Below are 25,222 nucleotides of genomic sequence, written 5' to 3'. Positions count from 1 at the left end.
TTGCAGTTTAAGTTGTGATTCATAGTCTAGTTTCTGGGCATAAAACCAGTCAGGATACAATGCTTGTCGGAAATGTGATATTTGTCTTAGAACCTGCTAACGATTGCTTAGCTGTGTTAGCCTGTGGAAAGTATGCTAGCGTACCCACATGTGCTCCCTGGGCTAATGTGCTTACATGTGAAGTTTTAGCTAACGCACCACGGAGACACTTTTCATGCTTCATGATTTGCATTGAAATGTATTTTTGTTGTTGATAAATTGTTATTGGCCAATAAGAACTGTATAGATGTGTGATGTGTGAGGGGGAAAAAAAAAGGGATAACACTAGAGAAACACGTTTTATTTTACAAGTGAGTGATTGCACTGCACGTTGTGTGCAGGCTGGTTTTTTTTACGTGGTAGGAATCTGCTGCAAGGACCGAGTGGTGCCATCTAAGGACTGGATGCCAGTGGAGGTGCCTAGAAAGGATGTTCTCAATCTGAAGGCCACCTGTTTCCTTGGAGGGTGGTAGGATACAACGATTTGCAATTTTCTTTTTTGGATTAACGTTTTTTCTGAGATCTCAGGACACTTTATGTTGTTACTTTTTTTCTTTTTTTTGGGTCAGATCTGATTCTACTTAACACAAAAAACTGATGCATCAAAAAGCAAAACTGTGACTAAAGACAATTAACACTTACTAAGAACACTGAATACTAAGTGCACTGAACTGAAATGGACAGCCTACCTGATACATTTATGGACACTTTAAGTGATATATTGTACATTGTTGAGATTTACATGGTTGAAATGGTCTAAATGTTTTGTTCATGTCTATGTTTTGGAGCATTTAAATGTTGAATACACTCAAATCACTTTTCTCCCTTTAAGTTGTTGTCAGTGTCTCATTCTGAGTGGAGGGATATTCCTTCTTTAAGTTGAGTTACCACTGCCAGTCTCCTTACGATCCTAACTGAACCCAACGAGAGTAGATTCTCAAATATTGTTTTTTTCTTGACTTTGTATGACAGATTACTGTGGATTTGACTGATTTTGGACTACTCAGTTAAAAAGGGTGACAACTAGATAAACATTTATTATTGTTAAGGTTCAAATATTGAGGAGGGATACAGGAGGAATCCAAATAACAATACTGGTCTGGCCGGTTTAAGTCAAACGATGATTTTTAATGAACACACGTGGGGAGATGTACACTGCAAAACATCAGCTGTAGATCTCCGCCCAAAAATACACCCGCAGTTGTTTTGTATCATCAAGGTATTATTTGTGACGCCCCCTCATGCGTCAAAGCAGATACAATATATGCATAAGTCTCAAAACCACAAATGTTCTATTGACAACTTTTGGCACAGTTTGAAAAGAACATTCTCCTCGCCTACAAGCCAGGTGCTTCCTGTTCATCTTCTGACTCTCGCTTATTGTCTGGAACATCAGCAGCACGTCCTACAACAAACTGTCACGTATGCCAGCACAAAATGCAGCTACAAGCAAAATATGTCTGAACTCTTACCTAGACCTAAGTTCACCTACTCTGCATGTGTGTATGTCACGACCTCAACTGCACTGTCTCACCTCTCAGCAGACAGAGGCCACTCTCATATGGGAAACACACCTGATAATAAATCTAAGTATGTAACTGCTTTAATTAAATGCCACTACTGAAAGCTTAATCAAAAGATATAAATGAATAAAAGATAATAATGAATAACCTGATTATTCAAATAGCATCATCCAAACAGCTCCTCAAAATAAGTTACACTTACTCTCTCTTAGTTTCACTTTCGCAAGCACGCTCTGCAAAAGCATGCGTTTCCTGTCAGCCTGCAACCTAGTCTTTCACACTGACGTCTGGGCCTCTCCCATACAAACCAACATAATCAGCATATAAACATTTAAGATTATAAAAAGCATTTAGGATTATAAATTAAACTCAACAGTTTAAAGTGGTTATAACTGCACCTGCAATAAAGGCTAATTGGGTGCCAATATGTTTAAACATCTGAATGCAATATCTATACTGTAGACTGTATTATTAATGCAATGGTAATGATAATGATTATGAAAAATAGCAGTAAAATATTTCCCTTATCTCTACATTATACACAAGATTAGACACACCTTTACAATATCGTGCACAGAAATGTACAAGCAAAAACATTTTAACTGCTAGAACCAACAATTAACCTTCTTTTTAACCTACATAAGCCTTTTCCGTGACACTTACAAAAACAATATTTCACAGAGCTTCACAAATGAGTGTAAACACCTTAAACAAATTATCCATAATGACTGATAATGCAGGAAATGGCTCTTGAAAATTTCAGAGTTTGGAGTTTCTTTAGTTCATTCCTGGGATTCCGCCTTCCTCAGTTTGTAGTCTGTCAGCTTTAGTCAGACAAGATGGCATCCAGGCAGGTTCAGTTTCAAAATGGTCCTGAATGAAAAAATTCATGGATATTTTTGTGTTTTGTATATATTTATAGATATAAATCTTAAAAGGTTTGACATTCAGGCACACTGGGAAGAAAAAGCTAAATTTTCTGTATCACAATAATTTGGGCCCTGGGCCTGAATTCAACATCAAAGAATTTATTGACAAACAAAATCAATAACATTTAATGGATTCCTTGATGTTCATATAGTCTTTTGTTTCATTATCATTCATGTTTTCGTACACATATTGTATACAAAGACCATTTGTTAAGTTGTTAGAGCTGTGTACATCATGCAATCTTTTGTATAGACAGCATACAAATGCAAAATAGGCATGCTACAATAAAGTGTTACCACAAAGGAAACTGAGGACTCATCACAAGACTTTATTTCATTTTGACATGAACAGTATGAGCATTTTCATTTATTTAATTGTAACATTAAATCTCATATTGTAAAGACTCAACATTGTAATAAGCATTATGTTGTTCATTTAGACTATTTAGGTTTATCCTTTTTTCATGCAAAGTGTAAATCTCAGCTAAAACTATTCTCAGCTAAACAGTCTTTGTCATTGTCAGTGTCACCAGCTGTCTTACTACATAATCAAACATGGATTTTGATTATGTGGGACATTAGGTCCCTGCCTCTGTGGAACAGGCAAACTCTCACTTTGGGACGGGGCCAAAGGACCCTGTGCTCCCACAGTGTTGGTTGGTTCACTAATATCATTGTGTTTCTGTAATCCTTGTTGTATCTGACAGACTGCCTGTGCATTCTTCTGACATCTCAGTAATCCTCTCTCAGTCTCATGAAAGAGAACATCAACATGCAGGATTACATTTGGAAATATCTGAGACCATCCTGTCCCACTTGTTGAGTAGTTTGTCTTTCGGGTATGGTGCATCACAACCAGGATGATGTCTTTATTACCTGCACACAGCAGAAACATCCCTAAATAAATATAATCAAATAAAAAGCCATTGCATTGTTACTGTTTTGGATGGTTAGAGGGCTGAAACCATAAGAAAAGATGTTTCCATGATTATCTTGAAAACTGAATTAAAATATTCATATGTATATTGATAGTGAGTAAAGTAAAAGAGAAACTATAAAACTATAAAAAACTGAACATACTTTATATTATTGTGACCAAGCTTTATGATACCTGGTGCTTTAGCCATGGCTGCCTCCACATCTGACCGAACACGAGAGTTGATTGGGCAGAAAACAATGACAGTGTTGCATTCCTGTAGGTCTATGCTCTCCACCAGTAGCTGTTGAGACAAATTTACTTGGTACAGCACATCTTTGTCTGCCCCGAAGGTCTCAGCTGTACAGTAACTGTAGAACTTTACTGCATCTGCACACATTTTGAAAAGAGGAAAAACTTAACAGAAAAGCTTTAAAACTTTTACTTTGATTGGACGCTCACTCAGACACATGACTAGATGGCAAATTTTGTCTTCTTGATAAGAAACGAGGTTGTATTTACCATGTAATGAAGTAATGCATACTGTGGTACACAATGTGGTGTGATTTGTTAAAAAAGGGGGAATTGGCAAGAGGTTGAAACTCTTCTTTGTCCCTCCCATGGAAAATACTCTGGAAGCACCGTTAATCTACCAATTATTTAATTATTTTGTACAACTTTCAGTGTCATGTAGAGAATATTTATGAAAGTCATCTAAACAAGTTCAGAGGGTAAATGTATAACCACTGCATTTACAAGAATATTTAAATTTATTTATCAAAAAACAAATGAAATCATTTTAGTAGCTGTCTTTTATTAAAGATATAAGAAATCTGATAAATGCTATTTTATCATACCATTTTGGCCTGAAATTGTATAATGAAAAGGTGAAATTTATATAATTCATACAGGTATTTATGCACATACCTGTATGAGGGTGTTTCACGAAATCAACGAAGCATTTGAAGAATTTGTTGATTTTATCATCCTCATGGCGTTTTTGATAGGCCACCAACAATGTTTTAGCAGCTGAAAAGATAAATGAGAGTTTCAGGCTGCTTCACTGTGAATGGTTTTTAGCTGCTTCAGCTGAAAAGTAGAAAAGTATTTAGTTTTCGTTTCCAATTGTTTGTCCAAGGTATACCAGGAGGCATTACTGATGGAGCTTTGGAAAGCGAAGGTTTTCTGTGTCAGAAATTCATTAACAAATTCTTACAGTGTGACAGTTACACGACAAAATGAGCAGATTAATATATGGCATGAAATGATTCAGAACATACTGACCAATAGGGCATGTGGCAGAGAAGAAAACTTTGCATAATTTTATTTAGAAATGGCAATACGGTTTAAGAAGTCGAAGAAGAAATACCCTTTAATTAGTTGGTACATACCCTCCCTGTATTCTTCTGGAAGATTGTTAATGTGTTTGTGCAGCTTCTGGAAGAAATTGCAGACAAATTGATTTATTTACAAATCAAACTACTGTTGATTTGCTGCTTTGACTCACTTAAAGGAATGACAGCTTTATTTTTGTTGTTTTTAATGAAGTGAATACTAATTAAAATCAGAATCAGAATCAGAAAGGGTTTTATTGCCAAATGTTGAGCAGGTTTACAACATTAGGAAATTGCTGCAGTGCTTCAGTGCAAACATACTGTCATAAAAATATAAAAATAAGAATAAGAATTAAAAGTGCTAAGTGGATAGATATATACATGATATATACATGAGTGCAGGTGGTGATCAGTGCCAAACATGGAATGATTCAGTGAACACAGCGTAGGGTCATGTGTTAGTGGCGGGTACAGTCATATGGTTATTGTTCATGTGTCCAACAGCAGAGGGGAAGAAACTGTTCTTATGGCGAGAGGTTCTGGTGCGAATGGACCGGAGCCTCCTGCCTGAGGGGAGCAGGTCAAACAGACTGTGTCCAGGGTGAGAAGGGTCAGCTGAGATCCGAGCTGCACGCCGCAGTGTCCTGGAGGTGTACAGGTCCTGCAGAGATGGGAGTCTGCAGCCAATCACCTTCTCAGCAGAGCGCACAACACGCTGCAGTCTCTGTTTGTCCCTGATAGTGGCTCCAGCGTACCACACGGTGATGGAGGAGGTGAGGATGGACTCGATGATTGCAGTGTAGAACTGCATCATCGTCCGTGTTGGCAGGTTGAATTTCTTCAGCTGCCTCAGGAAGTACATCCTCTGCTGGGCTTTCTTAATGACGGAAGTGATGGTGGGCTCCCACTTCAGGTCCTGGGTGATGGTGGTACCCAAGAAGCGGAATGAGTCCACAGAGGTGATGGGGGTGTCAGTCAGGATGATGGGGGGGGAGTGGGGCTGTGTGCTTCCTGAAGTCAACAATAATCTCCACTGTCTTCTGGGCATTCAGCACCAGGTTGTTGTGGCTGCACCAGGACACCAGACGTTCAGCCTCCCTCCTGTAGGCAGACTCATCCCCGTCCGAGATGAGTCCAATAACGGTGGTGTCATCTGCAAACTTGATTAGCTTGACAGACTGGTGGGTGGAGGTGCAGCAGTTGGTGTACAGGGAGAAGAGCAGAGGAGAAAGAACACAGCCCTGAGGGGAGCCGGTGCTGATGGTCCGGGAGTCCGAGACATTCTTTCCCAGCCTCACATGCTGCTTCCTGTCCGTCAGGAAGTCAGTGATCCACCGGCAGATGGGATCAGGCACATTCATCTGGGAAAGCTTGCCTCGGAGATGGTCTGGAAGGATGGTGTTGAAGGCAGAGCTGAAGTCCACAAACAGGATCCTGGCGTAGGTTCCTGGGGAGTCCAGATGCTGCAGGATGAAATGTAGGGCCATGTTGATGGCGTCGTCTACAGACCTGTTGGCTCTATATGCAAACTGCAGGGGGTCCAGGAGGGGGGCCGTGAGGGTCTTGAGATGGGAGAGAACTAGGCGCTCAAATGACTTCATGACCACAGATGTCAGAGCCACGGGTCTGTAGTCATTTAGTCCAGTGATCCTAGGTTTCTTGGGGACAGGGATTATGGTGGAGGACTTGAAGCAGGCAGGCACATGACATGCCTGCAGTGAGGAGTTGAAGATGCCAGAAAACACTGGGGCCAGCTCGTTTGCACAGTGTCTGAGGGTGGCAGGAGACACACCGTCTGGGCCGGGAGCTTTTCGAGCATTCAGACTCTTAAACTGCTTCCTCACATCTGCTTCATGAATATGAAGAGTTGTGGTGGGAGGAGGTGGTGTGAAATCCTCTTTTGTGTGGGGTGAGGAGGGGGGTGTTGTAGGTGAACAGTTTGAAGGTGGTGATGGCTCTATGGAGGGGGGAGAGGTGGGGGAATGAGTGTCCAAAGTGTCTCTATTGTTGGGGCCGTTGGAGGTGTGAAGGCTGCCTGATGGCTCGTCAAAACGGCAGTAGAAGTCGTTGAGGGTGTTGGCCAAGAGCAAGTCATCAGTGGAGTGGGGGGTTTTAGGCTTGTAGTTGGTGATATTCCTAAAACCTTTCCACACAGAGGCCGAGTCATTCTCTGAGATCTGCTGCTGCATCTTCTCAGAGTGCTGATGTTTAGCAATGTCCACTTCTTTAGTGAACCTGTACTTGGCCTCTCTGTAGCAGTCCCTGTCTCCGCTTCTGAACGCCTTTCTCTTTTCCAGCCACAGCTTTTTGAGTTTAGGAGTAAACCAGGGTTTGTCATTGTTATAACTCACCCTGGTGCGTGATGGCACAATGCTGTCCTCACAGAAGTGGATATAGGAGGTGACAGTGTCCGTAAACTCGTCCAAGCTGTTAGAAGCAGCCTTCATTGTGTCCCAGTCTGTAGACTCCAAAACTCCTGTTTTTTGCATTTACGTGTGGACGAGGAATACAGAGTTCGTCACGCAACATCACAGGTATGAGCATTTTTTCACGTCACGCTGTGCGCCACGTTATTGTTTACATGAGATTAATTGCAGAATGGCAGATAGTCAGATTAACAGTATTTTGTCACTATCTTCAGGTTTTACATGCTTACACACACACACACACGCAGTTACTGTGCCTCCATTTAGAAAGTCAGAGGCGTTATGGTGTAATTATTTTACATGTAGTTGTTTTTTCCCTGTGTAATAATATTCAACATTGCTATCAATATATTTTTCAAAAAATGCCTCTCTGTGTAAAATGGGCTTAAAAACATAAACAACTGTAGGATACTGTTTGTCCGTGATTTGAACCGGGGGAACAAATCGTGGCAGGATCAGCCTGATATTATTTGTATCCCGCTGTAACTTTACTGTATAAAGAGCTAACATCTCCAAAATGTCAGGAGTAGTTAGTCATTATGAGAAGTGTTTGTGAACTAAATATCAAGAATGTGGGATCCTGTTTGTCCATGATTTGAAGAGCCCAGCACTGCTCCCGACGAAGGGAAAACCAATTCTGCAGGGGAGACCTACCTTGGCACTTGTGCAGGTGAAACCAAAGGGAAGATATGCTTCTTCATATTTATAGTCTTTGGCTTAGAATGAAGTTGGTTTGGAAACATATTCAGCGATGCTTCATCTCCTGCTTTGCGTTTCTGTGGGCGCTAGCAGTGTCCAAGCGTTTTGTTTTTTTCCTTCGATCAGTAGATGACCTGCTCTACCGCCTGATCTACAGCCACCCAGTACATATACTGAGACTAAGTCGAAGTTAAAAGACAAAAAATACAAAAAATGATAAATAAATATGTTCCATCTATCTGTTTGCTTCCTCTTATCCTCTTCAGGGTAGTGGAGGTCGCTGGAGCCTATCCCAGCTGTCATAGGGCAAGAGGCGTGGTACACCCTGGACAGGTCGCCAGTCTGTTGCTAAGAAATAGAGAAATATTTTTAATGCGTATCCGCTCATTAGATTGTTTTATGTATAAAAGAAGGCCAGCTTTGAGACTAGGTCACAGGCTGACAGGAAACTGCATGTTTTTTGTAGAGTTATTGCAAGTTATTACAAGCTGCACAGGAAGTTTTAGTGCACAGGCATATTAATAGATAAGACACAGAAAAGAGGAACTTTGCCATATAAGCAATGTTGGTATCGAAACTGTGTGACGTGTAAAGTACAGAAATAACACCATATAAGACACATGTTGAGCTTGTAATGTTAGAGATCCTGCAACTGGCATTTGGGCTGTGCAGGGGTCTCTCTCTTCCAGAAGATGATTGAATAAAAAGAAATAGAAATGCTTTAACACACTGAGTCAGTTTTCTTTCTTTGTGCTTTCATGTTATATGACCCTTTGATCAACACACACACACACACACACACACACACACATACGCTCAATGGAGTATAAATAAAGACCGGGGCAGTTCTCTCACTGGAGTCTCTTAGAGTGGAGGCTGCCCTTGCTAGCAAGAAGTTCTGTGTGTTTCTCTTCTCTGAGTCTTTACTGAAGAAGTGTTTTAGAACATTTTCCCTAACACATTACTAGTTACTTCTCTCAAAAGTAACTCACTTCAAGTTACTCGTTACTTTCAAAGTAACTAGTTACTAGGGAAAGTAACTTTGGTTTTACTCAGAATTCTCTTGTTAATGTGTTTCTTCCATAACTTTGCCAGTCTTCTAGCTTGCTTACTTGCCACAAGTGCACTGTGCCACCTACCAATAGAAAGGAAAAGATAATGTACATATTTCCACGAGAGAAATCCCACGCCAGGACCGTCATTGACTGCTGCCATGATTCAAGCCTACGTCACAGCGTCATGTGCGCCTTTTACATCCAACACAAAAACTGCAGTCGTGGTGCTTTCGATTGTACTCAGAACTCTGAAATTCTGCCTTCTGAATAGGAAGATGTAGGTAACACCAGACTGCAGATGAGCTGCATACAGGGCTGGACTGGGACAGAAAATTGGCCCAGGCATTTTGACTAGAGACCGGCCCACCATTATAGGAAAAATCATAAAGCCTTTGAATGAAAACAAACGCTGTTGTGACAGTGATGTACACTGTTTTGATGGTATATATGCATCAATCTATCAATCGTTTGTTGTAAGATTCAGATAATTATTTTTTAAAGGTGAGACATTTTAAATGAGAATAAGAAAGAAAAGTATTTCTTTGTGCCCCCCTCTCCCTGTTAATGCCCTACATGCCCCCCTGGCAACACTTTCCTAGATCCGCCCCTGCACAGTTACCAGCTGTCAGCTACACAAAAAAGGATCCTGGTGTTATTTGTCTCTCAGAAACAGTTCATAACTTCCCTTCAACTCATTCATGTCACCTAAAAGGTAAACCTGTTTCTCCATCACCTGTTCAGCTCTGATGATTCAGTAAGGACATCTCCTGGTTTCATCTTCATGTTTCCCTCTCACCAGATAACCAAACCATATCATGACCAGCAGCTTTTTTGCAGCTGTGGCTCCAGCAAACATCAGCTGATACTAGAAATTAATATTAAATAAATTCTAACAATAGCTGATCAAGCTTAAACGTGCTGCTGTTGTTTAGCGCGACATCCGCTGGTTTCCTCTTTCGGCGCAAAGTGAGCGATAAACAAACAAGAGAGCCGATCAGCTGATCATTGATCAGTTTTCATGATTGAAGTAGAAACAGGAGAGGGAGGGGGGAGAATGAGAGAAGAAGAGGCAGCTGTGCAGCAAAGACACAGAATAACTCCAGCTTTGTGTCTTTTTCATTGTAGCTGAATTACGGGACAAACTGTTCCTTTACACCTCAATAAGAAACGCGTAATATATTTTCTCTGAATACCAGACGGGACGGTTGGCAACTCTAATAACTTATGAACAAAATAAAGTTCAACATCATTAACTTCATAGCACCACCCAGCTGTATAGAAACTCCGTCATGCTAGCTAGCACGCAGTACGGAAAAAGTCAGCATAACGAAAATAAACTCCACCTAAACTTGGTTCATATCTGACCCAGTGAGACTGCAGGTCAGAACTTCTTACCTGAAGTTCAGTTCACACTTGGACCGGCGGCCGCCTCGGGTCTCTTTTCCTTCTGCGTCCCTTTTCCTTCATCCACCTGCTGGCCTCCACCACTTGCTAATGTTACTGAATCTGTGGAAGCTCCGCGATGCCACCACACGAAGTAACGAGTAACGACCCTATCTAAATCCCAGTAACGAGTAACACGTTCCTGATTTTGGCATAATAACTAGTTACCGTGCTCGTTACCACAATAATAACGTAGTTACTGTAACGCGTTACTTAATAACGCGTTAGTCCCAACACTGCACTTAATACAGGAAATACATGTTTGTCTGTTTTGATGATGAAGGACTTCTTCAGCTCTGTAAACAGCTACACTTGAGAGGACAGAGGTGATTTCATGGATCAATAACAATGTGTTTATCAGCTTTCATCATCGCAGTGCAGACATGACGTCAGATCTATCAGAGTGAAGGCCGTCTCTCTGATGATGTCACAGAGCAGAGTCGTTCTGTCCAATAAAGGATCTCAGATCAGCTGCTGCCATCTTGTGGCCACAGTTGGTTACTGTCTCTGAAAGTTGTCTCATGTTTCCTGTTGTCCTGCTAACAAAGGCTCATCATGCTGAGAGGGCAGCAGCATTTTGTGGCTCTTCACACATGTTCATTATATTCTGATGATCCTGGATGGAGACAAACTACAGATAAGTGTGTTCAGCCCAACTAGTTTATCTCATTACAGCAGTTTGATGTTTCCCTTTGAATCCCCCTGAAGATCCTGACAGTGAAGCACGTACATAATACTCCAGCCTTTCAACTCTGAGCTTATTTAGTTCTATTAATACACTGAAATCTCATTTGTGTCATGAAGAAAGTCTTTAATCAAACAGAATTCAAAGATCAGAAACATTTCATATATGGAGTTAAACATGAATCATTGTTTCAACAACATATTTATTGTTGTCATAAACAGACAAGAAGACAACAACAAACTGCTCCTCCCATTCAACACATGTCAGTCCATATCCCAGCAAACTAAATCATCTCCATTTACACATCAAATAGAAACATGAATCACTTGTAATGATTAGAAACTTGATAGAATTTCAAATCTAGTTTGGGGAGTCATTCAGTGAGAAACAGTGAAATGATTTTCCATGTGAAAAGGTGGACAGCAGAAACAGAAAGAAAGAGTGAAACTAAAAGAGAAACAAAGAGCTTTGGAACAACGAGGCAGCAGGAGGACAGCTGCAGTTTAACAGCTTCAACTCACTGACAGGAAACAACATTAGAAACATCATCATCCTCAACTCATCTGCTGCACTGACACTGACACCTTCAACGGACACACCTTCACTGTATCATTAGTGCGAATGTATGGAAACATCCTGTGAGTGAAAGTGTGTGTGAAGGTGTGTATGTGTGTGTTAGTATCAGGATCAGAGAACGACAGCTTTCCTCTGTTCCAGTCCAGATTCACTCTGATCCTCTGGAGCTTCTTCTCTACTGAGAGAGCAGTTTCACATGATAGTGAGTGTGCTGAGTATTTACCTGTAGAAAACCATAATCTCCATAATCCAGACTCAATGTATCCCTTCCTCTGCACAGACTCTGCTAACACCCCCAGTCCCCACCATCTACTGTCTCCAACCTCGACATCCCAGCTGTGAGTCCCTGAGTTAAAGCCCTCAGAGCCCAGGACACAGCAGGAATAATCAAACCTCTCTGGATTATCAGGAAGCTGCTGCTTCTCTCCTCCTCGTCTCACACTGGTCAGATCTTCAGACAGGATGAGTTCTGGATTTGCAGTGTTTGGGTCCAGAATGAGAGGAGTGTAGGAGACCATGTCCTTCATGTTGTTCCAGATGTTGAAGGTCAGGTTGCCCAGGTGTTTGGCCTGGTCTATCAGAGCTCCTGAGGGCAGCTGTGGATCATCCAGCAGGGGGCAGCGCTGGACTCTTTCCACTGCAGCCTTGTAGTTGTGCAGGAATGAGACGTCTTCAGCTCTCAGCTCCTCCTCTGTGGCTCTGACTGTGTCTGAAAGAGCTGCTATCTCTCTGCTCAGAGCCTCCATCTTCTCCTTCATCATCCCACTCTTCTGCTCCTCTTCCTCCCTCAGTGCAGCCAGCCTGGCCTCCTCTTCCTCTGCTAGAAACTGCTGAAGCTTCTTAAACTGCTCCTTAATCTGCCTCTCTGTGTGTCGGGCCTGGACCTTAATGTGTTCTGCTGTTTGATCAAACTTCACTTGAACTTCTTCACAAACCTTTAACTTCTTCTTTAAGGGCTCCAGAGTTTCCTGAAGTTCCTTCTTGTGTTGTTGTGCAGCTTCATCGATGGGTCTGAATCTGTGATTGGTGTGTTTTTCTGAGTCTCTGCAGACGACACACACTGGCTGCTGATGGTCCAGACAGAAGAGTTTGAGTTTCTCAGAGTGCAGACTGCAGAGAGCCTCTGAAGCTCTCTGATCTCTCTCCTGTAAGAACGACTCACACAGGTTCTTTAAAGCCAGGTTTGAAGGTGGTTTTGACCGTGAAGATCTTCTTTTACAAAGTGGACACTCACGTGTTGTTGTCTCTTTCCACTGTCTCTTCAGACAGTCTTTACAGAAGCTGTGGCTACATGACAGAAGAACAGGATCTCTGAAGACCTCCTGACAGACCGGACAGCAGAGATCCTCCTCTGATCTGGAAGCCATTGAGTCTGTGAGTGAAGCTGAAAACAGCAGACAGGAAGTACAGTCAGTCCTGGCTCCCCTCCCTCCTCTACCACCTTCACTGAAACTTCCTTTGAGTCGTGTTTTTGCTCAAACTCACATTCAGTGTGTGGAGCGTCAGCAGCTTGAAGCAGCAGTGTTGGAGTTTTCCACTTTTCTCTCCTGTAGCTGGATTCACTCAGAGGAAGCTGCTAGTTTGGTCTGAGCTCAGTCTGATCGTCTGTGCGTCTCTCTGCACTGAAGAAGAACAACATCCTGTTTCCTGGTTTGTAGCATTTCAGTGACATAGAGGCCGGAACATCATTCAGCGTGAGTGTGACAGCAGAGTGCAGACGTTTGTTGCAGATCAGAAACGAAACCTTTTCTCAAGCGTAGAAAATAAACTGTGACTCAGTGGTGCAGCTGCTTGGCAGTTTTTATTTCAGACTTTGTTCTGGTTATTGTTCAGGTTCCACAGCAGTGGGAGTGTAATGTAGTCACACAAACACAGGTGGATTTACTCTGGAGAACTTCAAGACATGGTGAGGAGGTAATTTAGCTATTTAAATCAGCTGTATTGGATCAAGGACACATCTAAAACCTACAGGACACCGGCCCTCAAGGCCTGGAGTTTCCCCATGCCCGAGTTAATGTAACAGCAGCTACTTTTCCATCAGACCAACACCAACATCAAATTCTGTCTGATACAAACAACACTTCTAGATGGAATTTATCCTTTGATTTTAAGTCCCCCTCTTTATTCTCTGAAACACACTTTCATTCATTCATTGATTATTTTAGTCAGAAATGTTGTTTGTTACTATTAAACATGAAATATTAACATTAAAGAAGATGTGATGAAGGAATATTTGGAATATCTGGAGCTCTATTAAGTCATGTAATAACAACATGTGCATCATAGTGCAAAAGTAACATAACAAAGCTTTGTTCAGACAGTTACCTTTCAGTCGATTCACTCGGTATAACACATAAATATTAGAGATGGACCGATCCGATATTATGTATCGGTATCGGCCCGATACTGACCTAAATTACTGGATCGGATATCAGAAAAAAATAAAAAATGTAATCCGATCCATTAAATATCATGAAAGCACCTCACAAAACTTGCAACACGCCGTAACTCGCCTCAGAATGTTAGCAGGTCGGAGCAGTATGCATCACGTGATAGAGCGGCTGTGGCCTGTCGGTGGTCTGGATAGTTTTGGAGCTTCGTTAGCAAACTGGCATTTCATCTCCGACAAAAGTATCCCCGAGAGAAGTAAAGCAAGTGTGTAAGTCCATCTCTGAATGTTTGTAAAGCATTCCTGCGTTAAGCTTAACAAGCGACTGCCTCTTCTTGCTGCTACTTCATCCATCCATCCATTCGCTTCCGCTTATCCTTTTCAGGGTCGCGGGGGGCGCTGGAGCCTATCCCAGCTGTCATAGGGCGAAAGGCGGGGTACACCCTGGACAGGTCGCCAGTCTGTCGCAGGGCCAACACACAGGGACAGACAACCATTCACACTCACATTCACACCTAGTGACAATTTGGATTAATCAATTAACCTATCCCCACAAGCTGCATGTCTTTGGACGGTGGGAGGAAGCCGGAGTACCCGGAGAGAACCCACGCAAACACGGGGAGAACATGCAAACTCCACACAGAAAGACCCCAGCCTGATGGTGGAATTGAACTCAGGACCTTCTTGCTGTGCGGCAACAGTGCTAACCACTGTGCCACCGTGCTGCCCACGGATGGATGGATGGATGGATGATCGGCTGTCCGTCTCTCTTGTTGGTTTTTGGCCCACTTTGCACCAGAAAGAGGAAACCAGTGGATAAACAACAGCAGCACGTTTAAGCTTGATAAGCTGTTGTTAGAATGTATTTAATATTACTTTCTACACCAGGATCTTTTTCTACATAGCTGACGCTGGTAACTGTGCAGGGGCGGATCTAGCAAAGTTTAGCCAGGGGGGCCGATAGATATTAACAGGGAAAAGGGGGCACAAAGACATACTTTTATTTCCTATTCTCATTTAAAATGTCTAGCTTTTAATAAATAATTATCTGACACCCAAAGTTTTAATTTGATGTAAAATGAATAGAAGTCAATTACTGTATATAGTAACTATTAAGTCTAATATACCCTAGTAAGCTATAGTACTTTTTCCTTTGGGAAGGTACCATCTATGCAGTCTGCAATTTTGTTGAAAAAAGATGTTGAATCTATTTAATATTTCTTGAAAAATAATTGATTTCTGTGCATTTTTTTTCCACACTGCATCAAATTAAGGTTGATTACGTCGATTAAGCATCATGAGGTGGAGCGTGAGGGGTGGTTCCCTATTTTTTATTTATTTATTTTTGTTGTTGCTGGGAGTTGGAACCCTATTAGTTAGGTTGCTTAATATTTACGTTAAGTACTCTTTAAAATACCAGAATAGGGAGGATGGTGTAGGTTTAAGTTTATTAGATTGATCAGTATTGCTGAACTATGAAATTTTTTTTTTTGCATACAGGTATAACAGAATAGCTTTAGTGTAGTGTTGTTGTTTTAAACTTATACAACTTATACAAAATGCAGCAAGATATTTAAAAAAACAGTTTTGTTGATTAAAAAACACTATATCGGATTCATATCGGTATCGGCAGATATCCAAATTTATGATATCGGTATCGGACATAAAAAAGTGGTATCGTGCCATCTCTAATATATATGGGATATCACGCTCCTTCGCGTGTCCTGGCTGAAGAAACCTTTATTCACGCCTTTAAGGCAGATGACGTGTGATGACACGCACACGGCCCCGCCTGCACATATAGCCACTGTCATCACAGTCATCCCTCAGTTCTTACGCTCTTCAACTCGCCGAGAACACCTCTGCTGAGTTGGGCTAGCTAACTGCTGCTAGTTAGCTCCGTTGTCTGCAGACTTGAACTTTGCTTAACTGCCCCTGTTGGTGTTAGCCTCCACCGCGCAGTTGGTGTGTAGGCTGCCCGTGGAGCGCTAATTTCAAGTTTTTCCCGTGCAGTGTTTTGCTTTGTGTTTTGTTATAGACTCTAAACCGAAGCGAGCAAAGCAGAAATCTTCTGATCGCCCCTGTCCTCAGGGATGCCCTTTCTCTTTGCACGACAGCGACTAGCACAATGTCTGCCCTGTCTGCCTGGGGATCGTCCATGCTCGGAGAGCGTTGACGGAGCCCGAAGCCTGTGCGTTTTGTCGCCAGCTCCGGCGCTCGACCCTGGAAAGACGGGTGACATTTGTGGAAAAAGTCGGCTGTCGCAAGGCAAGACCCTCACCTTTCCGAGTCTGGAGCCCCAGCTTTCTCTGAGTCCAAAGACGAGGATTTTCCGGTCGATGTCCCTGCAATTAGCTGGGCTGACCACATGGAATATGTTGACAGGTTAGCCGATGACGAGCCGGAACCATGCAGGAGCGCTGACGGGCTTCAGCAGATGTACGCTCTGCGCGACATCATCCCCAGACGTCAGCCCAAGCCCGCAGCCAGCTCTCACAGGCCCGCCGCTCCTCTAACGACTGGCAAGAGACCAGCGCCCACTGCTGAAGTGGGTGTGCCGCCAGCGAGAGCACATCCTCCGGCCCGAGCTCCACGCCAGTCGGCCTGGAGCAAAGGCCCACCCTCGGGCCCCCGGCTGGACCTGACGTCCAGGAGGAAGAAGCCTCAGCCCTCCTAGCTGTGGCTTTGAGTGGAGAAGGGGTCTAGCAGCAGGGAGATGCTGTTTTTACCCCTCTGTTGCCGCACAAGAGGTGCCGCTTAAGTTCTGTTCAGGTTGTCAGCCCCAGAAGGTGTTGCACTTTCCTAACAATGTCTCCCAAGCACAAAACCTCTGCACACAAAATGCCTCAGGTAACCCTCTGTTCAGGTGTGCTAAATGTTCAGGTGACCACATCGAGTGTTCCCGCTGTTTTTCATTGTTGTGTCCCAGAAAAGGTGCCTCCAACAAAATGTATGAATGTACATGTGTCATGGTCCGTGGTCCTGTGCCTGCAGAATGCGTGATGCTCGGGTAGCCACACCCCCGGGCTGGGCCATCACCGACACACCTGCTCTCCATCGCGGTGATTACATGAAGAGCTACTTAACCCGGCGCTGACGGATGCTCCACGCCAGTCCGTTACTCACCTCACAGTGGTAACTAGACTTCCCCGAAAGCGTGCGTTCACTTCTGGTTGGAACTGTGTTTAATCCGCCTACTTGTGTCCAGGTTTTGACCCGGCATCCGGCATCTGCCACCTGCCTGTCCTCTGGCTCAACTGGATCACTCGGTGCATCATCTGGCCCATTCGCTATCCCCACGGACTTCCTGCTCACGGACTGCCACACTTCCCTCTTGAGCTCACACGGTCCCGCTCTATCGTAAGCCCCCCTACTCTGACTCAGTCCTGATGTGTTTTCCCCACTTCCCGGCTCCCTACTAATCCTCTCCCCTTTCTATTGCAGCCTCCCACGGTCCCGATCCCGGCTTCCTCGTGTCATTGTTTCCCCGGGTTTTTAGTTCCTCGTTTTGCTCCCTAGTTTTCCCGGGTCGCCTTTCGTTATTATAATAAAGTGTCTTTTTCTGTTAGCGCTGAGTCTGCGACTGGATCCTTTTGTGCACGCGCGGCGCGGCGCATGACAGTACGGACTGGCCAGAATGGATCCAGCAGAACCAATACGTTCAGCTATTAATAAGCAGGGTGCCATGCTCGGCCGACACGATCAGTTACTTCTCTTACTTCAGGATCAGTATCAAGAGCTTAGCGAGAAACGGGGAGAAATGCGCGCTAAACAGCCCGACCCCGGCATACCGTTGTGTGACGTTGTGTTTCCACGGCGAATTGGACCAGTGTGGGGTTTTCTTTTTCAGTGTACCCTTTTCTTCAGTCGCTCACCACTCGCCTTCCCCACTGACGCGGCCAAGATTTCCCACTTTGTGGGACTGCTGAGTGGAAGCGCGTTGGCGTGGGCTGAAGCCTATTTATCTTCTAACCCGATACAGAGTTGCGACTTCGATGACTTCCTCCAAGAATTCAAAGCAACTTTCTCCCCGCCAGTTTCCGAGGATGACGCTGCTCAAAAGCTAGTGGTGCTCTGCCAGGGCCGGAGTTTCGCACAGTGGCAGCCGCTGTTGGCTGGCCCGATTCGGCCCTAAGGGGCATTTTCCTACGCTCCCTGAACGATCAGATGAAAGATCAGCTCGCGTTTCACGAGGCAGCTAAATCATTCAAGGATTTGGTGTCACTCGCCCGTAGAATTGATAAGCGTCTACGGGAGAGAGAGGCTGAACGGCGGTCCAAGCCACCGAAACCCGTGTTGTACCCAGAACTTCGCGTGTCACCGCCCCTGCCCCCATTTAGCTCTCCAGCGGCGTGCGCTCGCTCACTGTCTCCTCCTCCGCCGGAGCCGATGCAGATCGAGCGCTCTCGGCTCTCGCCGGAGGAAAGGGAACGCCGTTTTCGGGCCGGGGACTGCTTATATTGTGGGAAGCCGGGACACCGCATCGCCAGCTGCCCGGTTCGCCCAAACGGACCAGCTCACCGGTAGGTTCGGGGATACGGGTGGGCAGCACATTAAATGCTATTAAACCCCGATTAGTTGTGTCCGTTGCCATAGTAACCAACAAAAAGACTGTTACTTGCAGCGCATTAGTGGATTCTGGGGCGGAGCAAAATCTCATAGATGAGAAGCTGGCTAAAGAGCTGGAAGTACCACTCACTCTGTTGGAACTTCCCCTCCCTGCGTCAGCGCTGAATAAACAAGTGTTTGCTTACATCACCCATCAGACTGCGCCTGTGAAAGTAATCACTTCCGGGAATCATAACGAATCACTTTCATTCTTTACCTTCCCGTCTCCCGACACCGCGCTTGTGTTAGGTTACCCGTGGCTGCAAAGACATAATCCCCACATTTATTGGGCAGGGAGCAAGATCGCCAGTTGGAGTTTGTTCTGCGTAGCTAATTGCCTGAGATCAGCAGTTCCCGCTGCACCAGCTAACCTGACTCCACTTGTTACACAAGCACATGACCTTTCCTCCATCCCACCCGAGTACCATGACTTACAGGAAGTGTTTAACAAGGACAAGGCTATCTCTCTGCCACCTCACCGCCCCTATGACTGCGCCATTGACCTGCTACCTTGAGCCCCGCTGCCCTCCAACCAGTTGTACAACCTGTCTCGCCCTGAGAGGATGTCGATGGAAAAGTATATCCAAGAATCACTCGCGGCCGGTATTATTCGACCCTCTTCTTCCCCTGTAGCTGCAGGCTTCTTCTTCGTGGGGAAAAAGGACGGTTCGTTGCGGCCATGCATTGATTACCGGTTATGAATACCCTCTTCCGCTGATAAACTCTGTTTTTGGATGTCTCCAGGAAGCCACCGTTTTCACGAAACTGGATCTGCGAAACGCGTACCATCTGGTCCGGATAAGGGAGGAGGACAAGTGGAAGACCGCTTTTAACACACCACTGGGCCACTTTGAGTATTTGGTTATGCCATTCGGCTTAACAAATGCCCCTGCAGTTTTTCAAACTCTAGTGTGCTCCGAGACTTCCTGAACGTGTTTTGTTAAGTCTAATTGTTGAATGTTGCCATTGTGTTTCTTAAATTTGTACAGTCTTAGCTTAAGCAGTAGGATCAAAGCCATTCCTTTGATCCTGACCACCTCTCCAACCACTCTGTGCTGGGGGAGGTTTTATTGTAGATACATCCTATCTGAAAGATCTGTTTCTTTTGATGTAAACTTCCTGGGTTTACGACCCTTTGGTCAGCAGGCGGTCTGACACACACACACACACACACACACACTCTTACAGAAGTTCACACATATACATAAAATGCTTTGTCTTAGAACAAAGGGTGCGTGGCTTTGTTCTGACGTGTTTTGTGTGAACTGTCTCCCAATAAAAGGTAGCAGGAGGAGGTCAGATCTGGGGGTCATTGTCGTGCTGGACACAGATGAGAGGCCTCCCTTGCGCAAATAATAAATCGATCGACTGTCTTGTTTTCTTCATGATGAATAAGTCTCTAGAATTAGCGGGGCTTGTGGAAACACAGACCTTGTTGTCCTTCGGAGCCGGAACCTTGCATCCACCGAGGAGAGGGAGAGGACGCCACCGCAACGTCTGGGATGATTGACGTAAAGCCCTGGTGTTTCACTTTGCTTTGTCACCAGGCCGGGAAGTTTGCGCCTGAACTCCCCTCGGGATGGATGACGATTGACGGGATCCAGAGACTCTTCCCATGAACGTAAACAAACAGTTAGTACAGAAGGCCTTAGAGAGCGGCTACGTGACCCTGCGTTGACCGCAGGTAGCGCTAGCCGCGTGAGAGAGACGCAGGCTTCTCCGCCGTTTGGGGCGTGGAGACAACCTAGGTTCGGTAGCTCCGCCATTTGGGTCGTTTGGAGAGTGTCCGACGGTTGAATTCTCCGCCATTTGGGGCGTTTGAGAGTTTTCAACAGAGAGCGCTAGCTGTGCGTGCAGACGCAAGCGATAGGCCTATGTTGTGTGTGTGTGCGGGCCAGACGTGGTCTGCGTGAGTGTGGCTGATTGTTGTCTTGTAATGGAGAATAAAATGTGTAAGTCTGCCTTAGAAGGGAATGTAAAATTTATGGAGAAATTTTTACCAGGCAGCACGCAGTATGTAGGTTGTTGGTGTGAGAAATATGGATTTGAAGGGACATTAGTGGAAGTTCAGTGTAAAATGCTTGTAGAAAGAATAGCTGTAAGTGTAGCAGGTAAAACAGGGAAAGCGAAGCAGAGGAAGGAATTGCAGTTAGCAGTTGCTAAGTTGTGGCTGGAGCAGGCTCAAAAGAGAAGAGAAGCACAGAATGTTAAAAGAGCAATATTGCAAGCAGTAGTTGTGAAACCTGAGGATGAAACAGCTCAATCCACTGCAACTACTTTAGAACAACAACACAAAATTTCAGAGTTTGGAGTTTCTTTAGTTCATTCCTGGGATTCCGCCTTCCTCAGTTTGTAGTCTGTCAGCTTTAGTCAGACAAGATGGCATCCAGGCAGGTTCAGTTTCAAAATGCTCCTGAATGAAAAAATTCATGGATATTTTTGTGTTTTGTATATATTTATAGATATAAATCTTTAGAGGTTTGACATTCAGGCACACTGGGGAAAAAAAGCTAAATTCTCTGTATCACAATAATTTGGGCCCTGGGCCTGAATTCAACATCAAAGAATTTATTGACAAACAAAATCAATAACATTTGAAGGATTCCTTGATGTTCATGTAGACTTTTGTTTCATTATCATTCATGTTTTCATACACATATTGTATACAATTACAATATACCATTTGTTAAGTTGTTAGAGCTGTGTACATCATGCAATCTTTTGTATAGACAGCATACAAATGCAAAATAGGCATGCTACAATAAAGTGTTACCACAAAGGAAACTGAGGACTCATCACAAGACTTTATTTAATCATTCATTTTGACATGAACACCTACAGTATGAGCATTTTCATTTATTTAATTGTGACATTAAATCTCATATTGTAAAGACTCAACATTGTAATAAGCATTATGTTGTTCATTTAGACTATTTAGGTTTATCCTTTTTTCATGCAAAGTGTAAATCTCAGCTAAAACTATTCTCAGCTAAACAGTCTTTGTCATTGTCAGTGTCACCAGCTGTCTTACTAACTAACCCAACATGAATTTTGATTATGTGGGGTATTAGATCCCTGCCTCTGTGGAACAGGCAATCTCTCACTTTGGGACGGGGCCAAAGGACCCTGTGCTCCCACAGTGTTGGTTGGTTCACTAATATCATTGTGTTTCTGTAATCCTTGTTGTATCTGACAGACTGCCTGTGCATTCTTCTGACATCTCAGTAATCCTCTCTCAGTCTCATGAAAGAGAACATCAACATGCAGGATTACATTTGGAAATATCTGAGACCATCCTGTCCCACTTGTTGAGTAGTTTGTCTTTCGGGTATGGTGCATCACAACCAGGATGATGTCTTTATTACCTGCACACAGCAGAAACATCCCTAAATAAATATAATCAAATAAAAAGCCATTGCATTGTTACTGTTTTGGATGGTTAGAGGGCTGAAACCATAAGAAAAGATGTTTCCATGATTATCTTGAAAACTGAATTAAAATATTCATATGTATATTGATAGTGAGTAAAGTAAAAGAGAAACTATAAAACTATAAAAAACTGAACATACTTTATATTATTGTGACCAAGCTTTATGATACCTGGTGCTTTAGCCATGGCTGCCTCCACATCTGACCGAACACGAGAGTTGATTGGGCAGAAAACAATGACAGTGTTGCATTCCTGTAGGTCTATGCTCTCCACCAGTAGCTGTTGAGACAAATTTACTTGGTACAGCACATCTTTGTCCGCCCCGAAGGTCTCAGCTGTACAGTAACTGTAGAACTTTACTGCATCTGCACACATTTTGAAAAGAGGAAAAACTTAACAGAAAAGCTTTAAAACTTTTACTTTGATTGGACGCTCACTCAGACACATGACTAGATGGCAAATTTTGTCTTCTTGATAAGAAACGAGGTTGTATTTACCATGTAATGAAGTAATGCATACTGTGGTACACAATGTGGTGTGATTTGTTAAAAAAGGGGGAATTGGCAAGAGGTTGAAACTCTTCTTTGTCCCTCCCATGGAAAATACTCTGGAAGCACCGTTAATCTACCAATTATTTATTTTGTACAACCTTCAGTGTCATGTAGAGAATATTTATGAAAGTCATCTAAACAAGTTCAGAGGGTAAATGTATAACCACTGCATTTACAAGAATATTTAAATTTATTTATCAAAAAACACATGAAATCATTTTAGTAGCTGTCTTTTATTAAAGATATAAGAAATCTGATAAATGCTATTTTATCATACCATTTTGGCCTGAAATTGTATAATGAAAAGGTGAAATTTATATAATTCATACAGGTATTTATGCACATACCTGTATGAGGGTGTTTCACGAAATCAACGAAGCATTTGAAGAATTTGTTGATTTTATCATCCTCATGGCGTTTTTGATAGGCCACCAACAATTTTTTAGCAGCTGAAAAGATAAATGAGAGTTTCAGGCTGCTTCACTGTGAATGGTTTTTAGCTGCTTCAGCTGAAAAGTAGAAAAGTATTTAGTTTTCGCTTCCAATTGTTTGTCCAAGGTATACCAGGAGGCATTACTGATGGAGCTTTGGAAAGCGAAGGTTTTCTGTGTCAGAAATTCATTAACAAATTCTTACAGTGTGACAGTTACACGACAAAATGAGCAGATTAATATATGGCATGAAATGATTCAGAACATACTGACCAATAGGGCATGTGGCAGAGAAGAAAACTTTGCATAATTTTATTTAGAAATGGCAATACGGTTTAAGAAGTCGAAGAAGAAATACCCTTTAATTAGTTGGTACATACCCTCCCTGTATTCTTCTGGAAGATTGTTAATGTGTTTGTGCAGCTTCTGGAAGAAATTGCAGACAAATTGATTTATTTACAAATCAAACTACTGTTGATTTGCTGCTTTGACTCACTTAAAGGAATGACAGCTTTATTTTTGTTGTTTTTAATGAAGTGAATACTAATTAAAACTCCTGTTTTTTGCATTTACGTGTGGACGAGGAATACAGAGTTCGTCACGCAACGTCACAGGTATGAGCATTTTTTCACGTCACGCTGTGCACCACGTTATTGTTTACATGAGATTAATTGCAGAATGGCAGATAGTCAGATTAACAGTATTTTGTCACTATCTTCAGGTTTTACATGCTTACACACACACAGTTACTGTGCCTCCATTTAGAAAGTCAGAGGCGTTATGGTGTAATTATTTTACATGTAGTTGTTTTTTCCCTGTGTAATAATATTCAACATTGCTATCAATATATTTTTCAAAAAATGCCTCTCTGTGTAAAATGGGCTTAAAAACATAAACAACTGTAGGATACTGTTTGTCCGTGATTTGAACCAAGGGAACAAATCGTGGCAGGATCAGCCTGATGTTATTTGTATCCCACTGTAACTTTACTGTATAAAGAGCTAACATCTCCAACATGTCAGGAGTAGTTAGTCATTATGAGAAGTGTTTGTGAACTAAATATCAAGAATGTGGGATCCTGTTTGTCCATGATTTGAAGAGCCCAGCACGTTCTCCCGACGAAGGGAAAACCAATCCTGCAGGGGAGACCTACCTCGGCACTTGTGCAGGTGAAACCAAAGGGAAGATATGCTTCTTCATATTTATAGTCTTTGGCTTAGAATGAAGTTGGTTTGGAAACATATTCAGCGATGCTTCATCTCCTGCTTTGCGTTTTTGTGGGCGCTAGCAGTGTCCAAGCGTTTTGTTGGCGTTTTATGGCAAAACCTAGTGGGAGTTCCCCCCCCCCCCCCCCCCCCCCCAAAGGGGGACAAAGGACCCCCTGATGATCTTCTACTTAATCACATGAGCCAAGGTGTGAAAGCGGGTGTGGGTCCCAATCAGCCAAGGTTTTGTGTGAGCTCATTGTGAAACCTGGCCCCACCCTATCATGTGATTTCCTGAGGTCAGATGGCCCAGGATGTGAGTGGGCGTTAAGGCGTCTGGGGAGGGATCTCAAAACTGGATTATAGTGGGCAGAGAGTTGGTGTCGTAAACCCCCGCCTCTGTTCAAAGATGGTCGCTCACAGTGGACGTAAATGGCTTCTTTCGCTCCTCATTCAAACCATCTGTCCTCTCTGTCCAAAATGTGAACATTGGCATCCTTGAAAGAGTGTCCTTTATCCTTTAGATGCAGATGAACTGCTGAGTCTTGTCCTGTGGAGGTGGCTCTTCTATGTTGTGACATGCACATGTGAAGTGGCTGTTTGGTTTCTCCGATGTAGAGGTCTGGGCATTCCTCGCTGCACTGTACAGCATACACCACATTGTTCAGTTTGGGTTTAGGAGTTTTGCCTTTCGGGTGAACCAGTTTCTGTCTGAGTGTGTTGCTGGGTCTGAAGTACACTGGGATGTCGTGTTTGGAGAAAACTCTCCTGAGTTTCTCTGATACACCGGCTACATAGGGAATGACAATGTTGTTGCGTCTGTCCTTCTTATCCTCCCTCGCTGGTGTCTGATCTTCTTTTCTGCAACTCAAGCAACTCAAGAAGTCCAGATGCTTTTCTTTCCAAGCTCCTTAGTCTACGATGGCCTGGATGACTGAGAACCTTCACAGACGGCATCACCGGCCGTCTGCTGCGCTGCTGTG

At 43.4% G+C, this 25,222-nt stretch overlaps 2 protein-coding genes and 1 long non-coding RNA gene across 3 annotated transcripts in view; all 3 read right to left on the bottom strand.

Annotated features, from left to right (window-relative positions):
• Positions 1 to 503: 503 nt before the first annotated feature.
• Positions 504 to 25,222, bottom strand: part of LOC113017769 (uncharacterized) — a 28,665-nt gene continuing 3,946 nt past the window's right edge. The window contains exons 4-7 of the mRNA XM_080299327.1: positions 4,799 to 4,844; positions 4,335 to 4,436; positions 3,603 to 3,797; positions 504 to 3,367 (exon numbers count right to left, since the gene is read on the bottom strand). Of these exons, the coding sequence (XP_080155453.1) occupies positions 3,033 to 3,367; positions 3,603 to 3,797; positions 4,335 to 4,436; positions 4,799 to 4,844 (678 nt within the window). The 3' untranslated portion in view covers positions 504 to 3,032. The remainder of the gene's footprint in view (positions 3,368 to 3,602; positions 3,798 to 4,334; positions 4,437 to 4,798; positions 4,845 to 25,222) is intronic.
• On the bottom strand, positions 11,155 to 13,003 carry LOC113017760 (nuclear factor 7, ovary-like). Its single transcript, XM_026160874.2, has one exon. It carries the CDS (start codon positions 12,990 to 12,992, stop codon positions 11,604 to 11,606), a length of 1,389 nt encoding a protein of 462 aa, XP_026016659.2. The 5' UTR covers positions 12,993 to 13,003; the 3' UTR covers positions 11,155 to 11,603.
• On the bottom strand, positions 21,170 to 24,363 carry LOC113017792 (uncharacterized). The gene is made up of 4 exons (XR_013906643.1): positions 23,415 to 24,363; positions 22,951 to 23,052; positions 22,223 to 22,417; positions 21,170 to 21,987 (listed from the first exon to the last, which is right to left on the bottom strand). It is a non-coding gene; the product is annotated as an uncharacterized LOC113017792 (long non-coding RNA).

Source organism: Astatotilapia calliptera, chromosome 3 (genome assembly GCF_964374335.1).
Source record: "Astatotilapia calliptera chromosome 3, fAstCal68.1, whole genome shotgun sequence".
NCBI classification, from domain to species: domain Eukaryota; kingdom Metazoa; phylum Chordata; class Actinopteri; order Cichliformes; family Cichlidae; genus Astatotilapia; species Astatotilapia calliptera.
This window is presented reverse-complemented; position numbering and strand designations above follow the sequence as displayed.

Excerpts from the sequence above, each read along its gene's own strand:
- LOC113017760 (XM_026160874.2), bottom strand. The coding sequence starts at position 12,992 with ATGGCTTCCAGATCAGAGGAGGATCTCTGCTGTCCGGTCTGTCAGGAG.